General features: G+C 64.3%; 1 protein-coding gene across 1 annotated transcript; it reads left to right on the top strand.

Annotated features, from left to right (window-relative positions):
* The first annotated feature begins 4,351 nt into the window (after positions 1-4,351).
* Positions 4,352-8,939, top strand: erg28 (ergosterol biosynthesis 28 homolog). The gene is made up of 3 exons (XM_038790329.1): positions 4,352-4,748; positions 7,707-7,825; positions 8,661-8,939. Exons 1-3 carry the CDS (start codon positions 4,570-4,572, stop codon positions 8,747-8,749), a joined length of 387 nt encoding a protein of 128 aa, XP_038646257.1. The 5' UTR covers positions 4,352-4,569; the 3' UTR covers positions 8,750-8,939.
* Positions 8,940-12,361: the final 3,422 nt, after the last annotated feature.

Raw genomic sequence — 12,361 nt, 5'->3', positions numbered from 1 at the left:
CCGCCTCCATCCTCTTCCATGCTGCCCCTTCCTCGTCTATTACCCACTTATGCACCATCGCTGCGTTGGCAGCCCAATAGTACCCACAGAGGTTGGGCAACGCCAGCCCCCCCCCCTATCCCTGCCTCGTTCCAGGAACACTCTTCTCACCCTCGGGGTCCCGTGCGCCCACACAAATCCCGTGATACTCCTGTTGACCCTCCTAAAAAAGGCCTTCGGGATAAGGATGGGGAGCCACTGGAACAGGAACAAAAACCTCGGGAGCACCGTCATCTTAACGGACTGCACCCTCCCCGCCAGTGACAGCGGTAACATATCCCACCTCTTAAACTCCTCCTCCATCTGCTCCACCAGCCTTGCGAGGTTGAGCTTGTGCAGGGCCCCCCCAGCTCCCCGCCACCTGGACCCCTAGGTACCTGAAGCTCTTCCCTGCCTGCTTCAATGGAAGCCTACCAATCCCCTCCTCCTGATCCCCCGGATGCACCACAAACACCTCACTCTTGCCCAGGTTCAACTTATACCCCGAGAAACCCCCAAATTCACTAAGAATCCTCATCACCTCCGGCATCCCCCCCACCGGGTCCACCACATACAGCAACAGGTCGTCCGCGTACAGCGACACTCGATGCTCCTCCCCACCCCGCACCAGGCCCCTCCAGTTCCCTGACTCCCTCAACACCATGGCCAGGGGCTCAATCGCCAACGCGAAGAGCAAGGGGGACAGGGGGCACCCCTGTCTAGTCCCCCGGTACAGCCGAAAGTACTCTGACCTCCTCCTATTTGTGGCTACACTCGCCATCGGGGCCTCGTAGAGCAGCCTCACCCACCGGATAAACCCCTCCCCAAACCTCTCCAACACCTCCCACAAATACTCCCACTCAACCCTATCGAAGGCCTTCTCCGCGTCTAATGCCACCACTATCTCCGCCTCCCCTTCCACAGCCGGCATCATAATGACGTTGAGGAGCCTTCGTATGTTGGTATTCAACTGCCTTCCCTTCACAAACCCCGTCTGGTCCTCATGAATGACCCCGGGCACGCAATCCTCTATTCTAGTGGTCAGGATCTTTGCCAGCAGCTTAGCATCGGCGTTCAGCAGCGAAATCGGCCTATATGACCCGCACTGCAGAGGGTCCTTGTCCCGCTTCAGGATCAAGGAAATCAGCGCCCGTGACATAGTTGGGGGCAAAGCCCCCCCCTCCCATGCCTTGTTAAAGGTCCGGACCAACAGTGGGCCCAACAGGTCCAAATACCTTTTATAAAATTCCGCCGGAAACCCGTCCGGCCCCGGCGCCTTCCCCGACTGCATGCTCCCTATCCCTTTGACCACCTCCTCCAGCTCGATCGGCGCCCCCAGTCCCTCCACCTGCTCCTCCTCCACCTTCGGGAATCGCAGCTTGTCCAAGAAGCACCCCATTCCACCCCCCTCCACCGGGGGCTCCGACCGGTACAGTTCCCCATAGAAGTCCCTGAAGACCCCATTAACATCTACTCCCCTCCGCACCACCTTCCCAGCCTTATCCGTCACTCCCCCAATCTCCCTGGCCGCATCTCGCTTCCGGAGCTGGTGCGCCAACGTCCTGCTTGCCTTCTCCCCGTATTCATACACCGCCCTTCCGCCTTCCGCCTTTCTGGTGGTCAATAGGTCGAATCTGGCCTGAAGGCTACGCCTCTCCCCCAGCAATCCCTCCTCCGGAGCCTCCGCAAATCTCCTATCCACCTGCACCATCTCCCCTATCAGTCTCTCCCTCTCCCTCTGCTCCCCCCTCTCCCTATGGGTTCGGATGGAGATCAATTCCCCCCTCATCACCGCCTTCAATGCCTCCCAGACCGTCCCCACTCGGACCTCCCCGTTATCGTTGGCCTCAAGGTACCTCTCGATACACCCCCGAACCCTCCCGGCCACCTCCTCATCTGCCAACAGCCCCACCTCCAAGCGCCAGAGCGGGCGCTGGTCCCTCTCCTGCCCCAGCCCGAGGTCCATCCAGTGCGGGGCATGATCCAAAATGGCAATGGCGGAGTATTCCACTTCCTCCACCCTCGACACCAACCCCCTGCTCAGGACAAAAAAATCAATCCTCGAGTAGGCCTTATGCACGTGGGAGAAAAACGAGTATTCCCTGGCCCTTGGCCTCGCAAACCTCCAGGGATCCACCCCCCCCCATCTGGTCCATGAATCCCCTCAGCACCTTAGCCGCCGCCGGCCTCCTACCCGTCCGGGACTTGGATCGATCCAATGGGGGATCTAGTACTGTGTTGAAGTCTCCCCCCCCCCCCCCCCCCCCCCCCCCCCCCATGATCAGGCCCCCCACCTCCAGGTCCGGAATGCGGCCCAGCATACGCCGCATAAACCCCGCATCGTCCCAATTTGGGGCATAGACATTCACCAACACCACCCGCTCCCCCTGCAGCTTACCACTCACCATCACATATCTCCCGCCACTGTCAGCCACCACATTTAACGCCTCAAACGACACCTTCTTCCCCACCAGGATCGCCACCCCCCCAACTCTTCTCATCCAGCCCTGAGTGAAATACTTGGCCCACCCACCCCTTCCTCAGCCGAACCTGGTCCACCACTCTCAGGTGTGTCTCCTGGAGCATGGCCACATCCGCCTTCAGCCCCTTCAGGTGCGCAAATACCCGGGCCCGTTTGACCGGCCCATTCAGCCCCCCTCACATTCCAGGTTATCAGCCGGATCCGAGGGCTCCCTGCCCCCCTCCCCTGCCGGTTAGCCATACCCCATCCCTTGCCCACCCCCGGCCAGCGTCCCCCACTCTGCCAGTTTCCCACGGCGGCAACTCCCCCCCCCCCCCCCTCCAGCACCCCCTGCATCCTCCAGCTCCTTCCTGACCGTTTCAGCAGCAACCCGGTACCCCCCCCCCCCAGGCTAGAACCCCTCCTAGCCACGCCCCTCCCTCCATAGCACTCCCGTGAGCCAGCTAACTTCTGCTGACCCCGGCGACTCCCGCCCTACCTCCGACCTCCCCACGTGGGACTGCCCCTCCTCCATTGTGTCTGTCAACGGGTCCTCCCCCCCCCCCCCCCCCCCCCCCCCACGCTCTTGCGCGGGAAAAGAAAACAGCCAGCAACGGCCCGCGCTTCTCAGCCCCGGCCCCGCCCCCACCATCTCCCAGCGCGGGAAACCCGCAGAAAGCCCGCGCTTTCGCCCTGCCCGGCCCCGCCTCCTCCAGGGCCACTCCCATTGTCAGTCCCCCCCCCCCCCACCAGCTCCCCGAACTCCCCGTTTACCCCCCTGCCCGAACCCGTCCACCCAACCCCTGCTAAAAACCCATATAGAAAAGACAAAACGACATCACCCCACCCACCCTAAGGCTAACCCACATCTTACATTAAACCAAGCAAATACAAATACAGTATTATACAGCATCCCCCATCCTGGACCCTCAGTTTGAGTCCAATTTCTCGGCCTGCACAAAGGCCCACGCCTCCTCCGGGGACTCAAAATAATGGTCCCGATCCTTATAGGTGACCCACAGACGCGCCGGCTGCAACATGCCGAACTTCACACTCCGCCTGTGGAGCACCGCCTTCGTCCGGTTAAACCCGGCCCTCCGCCTCGCCACCTCCGCACTCCAGTCCTGGAAGATCCGCACCTCCGTGTTCTCCCACTTGCTGCTCCGCTCCTTCTCGGCCCACCGGAGCACACACTCACGATCCACGAACCGGTGAAACCGCACCAACACCGCCCGTGGTGGCTCGTTCGGCTTGGGCCTCCTAGCCAGAATTCTGTGGGCCCCCTCGAACTCCAGGGGCCCCTGGAAGGACCCAGCCCCCATCAGCGAGTTTAACATGACCACCACATAGGCCGCCAGGTCCGACCCCTCCAGCCCCTCTGTGAGGCCCAGGATCCGCAAATTCTTCCTCCTCGACCGGTTGTCCAGCTCCTCGAACCGCTCCTGCCACCTTTTATGGAGCGCCTCGTGCATCTCCACCTTCCCCGCCACGGCCACGGCCTCATCCTCCCTTTCGGAGGCCTGCTGCTGCAGCTCCCGGATCGCAGCCCCCTGGGCTGTCTGGGTCTCCATCAGCTCCCTGTTGGTTACCTTCAGCGACTCCAGCAGCTCCAACTTCAGCTCCTGGAAGCAGCGCAGCAGAGTCGCCTGCTGTTCCTGAGCCCACTGCCTCAGCTCCTCAAGGCCTCCGCCGGCCGCCATTTTGTCTTCCTTCCCCCGTTTTTTCAGGGGTGCTTTCTCCGGTTTTCTCCTTACCCTACTCCTGGTCCGGACCATAGGACCGTTGGGGTCGACTCCTGACCTCTTCCCCCGTCGGGATTTGCCGCTATAGCTCCGTTGGGGGCCCTGAAAAGAGCCCCAAAGTCCGTTCTCAATGGGAGCTGCCGAATGTGCGGCTTAGCTCCTCATTGCAGCCACCGGAAGTCAGCGGAACCCATCTTTACACCATCTCTGTAAAGATCCCCTTGATCTTTCAAAGTCCTAATCTACTCCAGCCAGTTTCTGGCGAAAACTCCAGGGTGATTTCTGCTTGAGATCATTTGCCATCTGCGAATCAGAGCTGCTCCACACGGTTACCGTGCCAGGGTCACGATGATAGTCACAGGAACGATGCTTTTAAGATGTTTTACTTTCAACATTGTTTTGCTGATTCTTGTATTTTGCTTTTGTTTCTGTGCAGTTAATGGCCTGCAGGCCAGGACATTTGGGATCTGGACACTGCTGTCCTCCATCATTCGGTGCACATGTGCAGTGGATATTCACAACAGAACGTAGGCAACTGTGGAACTGGAGCAATGCACTGGGAAATCTCCTGTACCTGTCCTGGGAGTGTTTGATGGGGATAGTGTAGAGGGAGCTTTACTCTGTATCTAACCCCGTGCTGTACCTGTCCTGGGAGTGTTTGATGGGGACAGTGTAGAGGGAGCTTTACTCTGTATCTAACCCCGTGCTGTACCTGTCCTGGGAGTGTTTGATGGGGACAGCGTAGAGGGAGCTTTACTCTGTATCTAACCCCGTGCTGTACCTGTCCTGGGCGTGTTTGATGGGGATAGTGTAGAGGGAGCTTTACTCTGAATCTAACCCCGTGCTGTACCTGTCCTGGGAGTGTTGATGGGGACACTGTAGAGGGAGCTATACTCTGTATCTAACCCCGTGCCTGTACCTGTCCTGGGAGTGTTTGATGGGGACACTATAGAGGGAGCTTTACTCTGTATCTAACCCTGTGCTGTACCTGTCCTGGGAGTGTTTGATGGGATAGTGTAGAGGGAGCTTTACTCTGTATCTAACCCCGTGCTGTACCTGTCCTGGGAGTGTTTGATGGGGACAGTGTAGAGGGAGCTTTACTCTGTATCTAACCCCGTGCTGTACCTGCCCTGGGAGTGTTTGATGGGGACAGGGTAGAGGGAGCTTTACTCTGTATCTAACCCCGTGCTGTACCTGTCCTGGGAGTGTTTGATGGGGCACAGGCAGGGCCGGCCCAAGGCACCGGCAACTCGGGCAGTCGCCCGGGCGCCATGTGCTAGGGGGCGCCAGACTCGGGTCCCGCGCATGCGCAGTTGGGCCAGTGCCAAATGCGCATGCGCGGTGGCCGCCCTCCCCCAGGGCGGCCCCCTCCGCCCCCGCCCCCCCGCCCCCCCCCCCCGCCCCCCCGCCTCGGGCTCGGCATCCCCCCCGCCTCAGGCTCGGCCCCCCCCCCACCCTCGACCCTGCCCACCCCGCCACGGGCTCGGCCCCCCCCCCCCAGCCTCGGCCCCCCCCCCGCCTCGGCCCACCCCCCGCCTCGGCACACCCCGCCTCGGCTCGGCCCCGCCCACCCCGCCTCGGCCCCCCCCCCCCCCGGCCTAGGCCCCCCCCCCCCCCCCCCGGCCTAGGCCCCCCCGCCTCCGCCCCCCGCCCACCCCGCCTCCGCCTCGGCCCCGCCCACCCTGCCTCCGCCTCGGCCCACCCGCCTCAGGCTGGCCCCGCCACCCCGCCTCGGCCCCGCCCCCCCCGCCTCGGCCCCGCCCACCCCGCCTCGGCCCCGCCCACCCCGCCTCGGGCTCGGCCCCCCCCCGCCTCGGGCCCGCCGCCCCCCCCCCCCTCCCCGCTCGGGCTCGCCGCCCCCCCCCCCCCCGCCTCGGGCTCGGCCCCTCCTCGGGCTCGGCCCCCCCCCACCTCGGGCTCGGCCCCCCCCCCCCGCCTCGGGCTCGGCCCCCCCCCACCCCGCCTCCGCCCCGCCCACCCCGCCTCTGCCTCGGCCCCGCCCACCCCGCCTCCGCCTCGGCCCACCCCGCCTCGAGCCTGGCCCCGCCCACCCTGCCTGGCCCCGCCCATCCTGCCTGGCCCCGCCCACCCCGCCTCGGCCCTGCCACCCCGCCTCGGGCTCGGCCCCCCCCCCGCTCGGGCCCGCCGCCCCCCCCGCCTCGGGCCCGCCGCCCCCCCCCCCCGCCTCGGGCCTCGCCGCCCCCCCCCGCCTCGGGCTCGGCCCCCCCCCCCCGCCTCGGCCCCCCCCCCCCCCGCCTCGGCCCCGCCCACCCCGCCTCGGGCTCGGCCCCGTCCTCGGGCTCGGCCCCCCCCCACCTCGGGCTCGGCCCCCCCCCGCCTCGGGCTCGGCCCCCCCCCCCCCCCCCGCCTCGGGCTCGGCCCCCCCCCCCCGCCTCAGGCTCTGTCTCGGCCCCCCCCGCCTCGGGCTCGGGCCCCCCCCTCGGCCCCGCCCCCCCCGGCCCCACCCCCCTCGCCCCCCCCCCCCCCCCCCCGGCTCTGCCCCCCCTCGGCCCCCCCCCCCCCCCACCGAAGGGCGCCGAAGTTCAGCTTGCCCGGGGCGCCAGCAACCCTAGGGCCGGCGCTGGGCACAGTGTAGAGGGAGCTTTACTCTGTATCTAACCCCGTGCTGTACCTGTCCTGGGAGTGTTTGATGGGGACAGTGTCGAGGGAGCTTTACTCTGTATCTAACCCCCGTGGCTGTACCTGTCCTGGGAGTGTTTGATTGGGACAGTGTAGAGGAGCTTTACTCCTGTATCTAACCCCGTGCTGTACTGTCCTGGGAGTGTTTGATGGGGACAGTGTAGAGGGAGCTTTACTCTGTATCTAACCCCGTGCTGTACCTGTCCTGGGAGTGTTTGATGGGGACAGTGTAGAGGGAGCTTTACTCTGTATCTAACCCCGTGCTGTACCTGTCCTGGGCGTGTTTGATGGGGACAGTGTAGAGGGAGCTTTACCTCTGTATCTAACCCCGTGCAGTACCTGTCCTGGGAGTGTTTGATGGGGACAGTGTAGAGGGAGCTTTACTCTGTATCTAACCCCGTGCTGTACCTGTCCTGGGAGTGTTTGATGGGGACAGTGTAGAGGTAGCTTTACTCTGTATCTAACCCCGTGCTGTACCTGTCCTGGGAGTGTTTGATGGGGACGGTGTAGAGGGAACTTTACTCTGTATCTAACCCCGTGCTGTACCTGTCCTGGGCGTGTTTGATGGGGACAGTGTAGAGGGAGCTTTACTCTGTATCTACCCCGTGCAGTACCTGTCCTGGGAGTGTTTGATGGGGACAGTGTAGAGGGAGCTTTACTCTGTATCTAACCCCGTGCTGTACCTGTCCTGGGAGTGTTTGATGGGGACAGTGTAGAGGGAGCTTTACTCTGTATCTAACCCCGTGCCCTATCTGTGCTGGGAGTGTTTGAAGCAATAAGCCAATCAGTGACTGGGGAATGTTGTGATCGTTGGGATGCTGATTTATTTCTTTTTGTTCCCACAGGTTGTATCACATTACTCTCTGGACCTTTATTCTCGCTTTTGGTCACTTCTTGTCTGAGTCGTTTGTTTATCTCACAGCGCCCATTACTATCGGTGTCATGGCACCTCTGTTAGTGGCCAGTAAGTAGAATTTGTGATCTGGTTCTGGGGTAGTTTATCAGAGACGTATTTGCTATTAGTAACCTGAGCTGGAGTGATGATACTGCTTGTGGATGTGGTGACCCGGCAGCTGGCAGAGATTGTGGAAATAGCTTTCATATTCTCATTCAGTCACAAAACTTTATTATCCAAATCAATCGGGTTTGAAACCGAATCTGCCCAATCTGGTGGGCCTCACGGTAGCATGGTGGTTAGCATCAATGCTTCACAGCTCCAGGGTCCCAGGTTCGATTCCCGGCTGGGTCACTGTCTGTGTGGAGTCTGCACGTCCTCCCCGTGTGTGCGTGGGTTTCCTCCGGGGTGCTCCGGTTTCCTCCCACAGTCCAAAGATGTGCAGGTTAGGTGGATTGGCCATGCTAAATTGCCTGTAGTGTAAGGTTAATGGGGGGATTGTTGGGTTACGGGTATATGGGTTACGTGGGTTTAAGTAGGGTGATCATTGCTCGGCACAACATCGAGGGCCGAAGGGCCTGTTCTGTGCTGTACTGTTCTATTCTATTCTATCTGTGCTTAATTACAATTCTCATAAGTGGAAATTCTCTGGAAATTCTGATGTTAGTTTGGTTCCAGTCACTGACCATCCTCACTTGGGAATATGTCAGCCGTTCCCTCACTGCTGCTGGGTCAAAATCTGGAACGTCATCCCTAATAGCACTGTGGGAGTACCTACACCACCAAGACAGCAGCAGCTGAAGAAGCTGAGTATCACCGGGAGGGCAGTGAGGGATGTGTGTGTCTGTCTGTTATTCTTAATTTACACACTTCCTTCCACTAACTCTTCTCCCTCTGTCCGAAGGTGTCTCAATTCTGGGAATGCTGGTTGGATTTCAGCACCTGGAGGATTCCCTGGAGCCAACTTCCATTCGAGTAAAGAAGCGGATCTGATAGCTTCCACAATGGCAGAACACGCTGGAAAATCAGGCCATTCCTGACCAGCTCACATCGGCATTCCAATAAATCACTGACTGAAAACCATTCCGAGACGGGAAAGTGCTTTGGCAAGTCCTGATATCATGAAAGGTGCTGCAGAAATGAGACTCATTCTTTCCTTCACTAAATTCTGATTGTGAAAATATGCCATTTGTAACATTTTCTGTTTTACTATCACCTGTCCAGCGTGAGAGATGCAAGTCTGAAATAATTAACAGCTGTGCCTCTTGATGCTGTAACGTTCAGCGGGGCCTTTGGGTGAGGAGGTCGCCGGGGCCTTTGGGTGAGGAGGTAGCCGGGGGCGGGGCCTTTGGGTGAGGAGGTAGCCGGGGCGGGGCCTTGGGGTGAGGAGGTAGCCGGGGCGGGGCCTTGGGGTGAGGAGAGGTAGCCGGGGCCTTTGGGTGAGGAGGTAGCCGGGGCCTTGGGGTGAGGAGGTAGCCGGGGCGGGGCCTTGGGGTGAGGAGGTAGCCGGGGCGGGGCCTTGGGGTGAGGAGGTAGCCGGGGCCTTGGGTGAGGAGGTAGCCAGGGCCTTGGGGAGAGGAGGTTGCCGGGCCGGGGCCTTGGCGTGAGGAGGTAGCCGGGCCTTGGGGTGAGGAGGTAGCCGGGGCGGGGCCTTGGGGTGAGGAGGTAGCCGGGGCGGGGCCGTGGGGTGAGGAGGTAGCCGGGGCCTGGGGGTGAGGAGGTAGCCGGGGCGGGGCCTTGGGGTGAGGAGGTAGCCGGGGCGGGGCCTTGGGGTGAGGAGGTAGCCGGGGCATTGGGGTGAGGAGGTAGCCGGGGCCTTTAGGTGAGGAGGTAGCCGGGGCCTTGGGGTGAGGAGGTAGCCGGGGCGGGGCCGTGGGGTGAGGAGGTAGCTGGGGCGGGGCCTTGGGTTGAGGAGGTAGCCGGGGCCTTTGGGTGAGGAGATAGCCGGGGCCTTGGGGTGAGGAGATAGCTGGGGCCTTGGGGTGAGGAGGTAGCCGGGCCGGGGCCTTGGGGTGAGGAGGTAGCCGGGGCGGGGCCTTGGGGTGAGGAGGTAGCCGGGCCGGGTCCTTGGGGTGAGGAGGTAGCCGGGGCGAGGCCTTGGGGTGAGGAGGTAGCCGGGGACTTGGGGTGAGGAGGGATCCGGGGCCTTGGGGTGAGGAAGTAGCCGGGGCCTTGGGGTGAGGAGGTAGCCGGGGCCTTGGGGTGAGGAGGTGGCCGGGGCCGGGGCATTGGAGTGTTGAGGTAGCCGGGGCCTTGGGGTGAGGAGGTGGCCGGGCCGGGGCTGTGGGGTGAGGAGGTAGCCGGGCCCGGGCCTTGGAGTGCAGAGGTAGCCGGGCCCGGGCCTTGGAGTGCAGAGGTAGGGGCAGTAGAGCGAGGAGGTAGCCGGGGCGAGGAGGTAGCCGGGGCCTTGGGGGGACGTAGCCGGGGCCTTGGGGTGAGGAGGTAGCCGGGGCGGAGCCTTGGGGGGAGGAGGTAGCCGGGGCCTTGGGGTGAGGAGGTAGCCGGGGCCTTGGGGTGAGGAGGTAGCCGGGGCCTTGGGGTGAGGAGGTAGCCGGGGCATTGGGGTGAGGAGGTAGCCGGGGCATTGGGGTGAGGAGGTAGCCGGGGCCTTGGTGTGAGGAGGTGGGCGGGGTGGGGCTGTGGGGTGAGGAGGTAGCCGGGGCCGTGGGGTGAGGAGGTAGCCGGGGCCGTGGGGTGAGGAGGTAGCCGGGGCAGGGCCTTGGGGTGAGGAGGTAGCCGGGGCAGGGCCTTGGGGTGAGGAGGTAGCCGGGGTCTTGGGGTGAGGAGGTAGCTGGGGCCTTGGGGTGAGGAGGTAGCCGGGGCGGGGCATTGGGATGCGGAGGTAGCGGGGCGGGGCCTTGGGGTGAGGAGGTAGCCGGGGCCTTGGGGTGAGGAGGTAGCCGGGGCGGGGCCTTGGGTGAGGAGGTAGCCGGGGCCTTGGGAGCAGAGGTAGCCGGGGCGGGGCCTTGGGGTGAGGCAGTAGCCGGGGCCTTGGGGTGAGGCGGTAGCCGGGGCCTTGGGGAGCAGAGGTAGCCGGGGCCTTGGGGAGCAGAGGTAGCCGGGGCGGGGCCGTTGGGTGAGGAGGAAGCCGGGCCGGGGCCTTGGGGTGAGGAGGTAGCCGGGGCTGGGCCGTGGGGTGAGGAGGTAGCCAGGCTGGGTCCTTGGAGTGAGGAGGTAGCCGGGGCCTTGGGGAGCAGAGGTAGCCGGGGCGGGGCCGTTGGGTGAGGAGGAAGCCGGGGCTGGGCCGTGGGGTGAGGTGATAGCCGGGGCTGGGCCTTGGGGTGAGGAGGTAGCCGGGGCTGGGCCGTGGAGTGAGGAGGCAGCCGGGGCGGGGCCGTGGGGTGAGGAGGTAGCCGGGGCGGGGCCTTGGGGGGGGGGGGGGTTGGAGGAGGTAGCCGGGGTGGGGCCTTGGGGGGGGGGGGGGGGGGGTGGAGGTAGCCAGGGCCTTGGTGTGAGGAGGTAGCCGGGGCCTTGTGGGGGGGGGGGGGTGAGGAGGTAGCCGGGGCCTTGGGGTGAGGAGGTAGCCGGGGCGGGGCCTTGGGGTGAGGAGGTAGCCGGGGCCTTGGGGAGCAGAGGTAGCCGGGGCGGGGGCGTTGGGGGTGAGGCAGTAGCCGGGGCCTTGGGGTGAGGCGGTAGCCGGGGCCTTGGGGAGCAGAGGTAGCCGGGGCCTTGGGGAGCAGAGGTAGCCGGGGCGTGGGGCCGTGGGGTGAGGAGGTAGCCAGGCTGGGTCCATTGGGAGTGAGGAGGTAGCCGGGGCCTTGGGGAGCAGAGGTAGCCGGGGCGGGGCCGTTGGGTGAGGAGGAAGCCGGGGCTGGGCCGTGGGGTGAGGAGATAGCCGGGGCTGGGCCTTGGGGTGAGGAGGTAGCCGGGGCTGGGCCGTGGAGTGAGGAGGCAGCCGGGGCGGGGCCGTGGGGTGAGGAGGTAGCCGGGGCAGGGCCTTGGGGTGAGGAGGTAGCCGGGGCGGGGCCTTGGGGTGGGGAGGTAGCCGGGGCCTTGGGGTGAGGAGGTAGCCGGGGCCTTGGGGTGCGGAGGTAGCCGGGTGCGTGAGGTGAGGAGGTAGCCGGGGCGGGGCCTTGGGGGGGGGGGGGGGGTTGGAGGAGGTAGCCGGGGTGGGGCCTGGGGGGGGGGGGGGGGGGAGGTAGCCAGGGCCTTGGTGTGAGGAGGTAGCCGGGGCCTTGTGGAGGGGGGGGGGGGTGAGGAGGTAGCCGGGGCCGTGGGGTGAGGAGGTAGCCGGGGGGGGGGGAGGTAGCCTGGGTGTGGAGATAGCTGGTGCCTTGGGGTGAGGAGGTAGCCGGGGCTGGGCCTTGGGGTGAGCAGGTAGCAGGGGCCTTTGGGTGAGGAGGTAGCCGGGGCCTTGGGGTGAGGAGGTAGCCGGGGCCTTGGGGAGAGGAGGTTACTGGGCCGGGGCCTTGGCGTGAGGAGGTAGCCGGGGCCTTGGGGTGAGGAGGTAGCCGGGGGCGGGGCCTTGGGGTGAGGAGGTAGCCGGGGCGGGACCGTGGGGTGAGGAGGTAGCCGGGGCCTTTAGGTGAGGAGGTTGCCGGGGCCTTGGGGTGAGGAGGTAGTCCTGGCGGTGCCTTTGGGTGAGGAGGTAGCCGGGGCGGGGCC

This window comes from Scyliorhinus canicula, chromosome 2, assembly GCF_902713615.1.
Source record: "Scyliorhinus canicula chromosome 2, sScyCan1.1, whole genome shotgun sequence".
NCBI classification, from domain to species: Eukaryota; Metazoa; Chordata; class Chondrichthyes; order Carcharhiniformes; family Scyliorhinidae; genus Scyliorhinus; species Scyliorhinus canicula.
The sequence above is the reverse complement of the archived record's forward strand: the minus strand, read 5'-3'. Positions and strand labels throughout refer to the sequence as shown.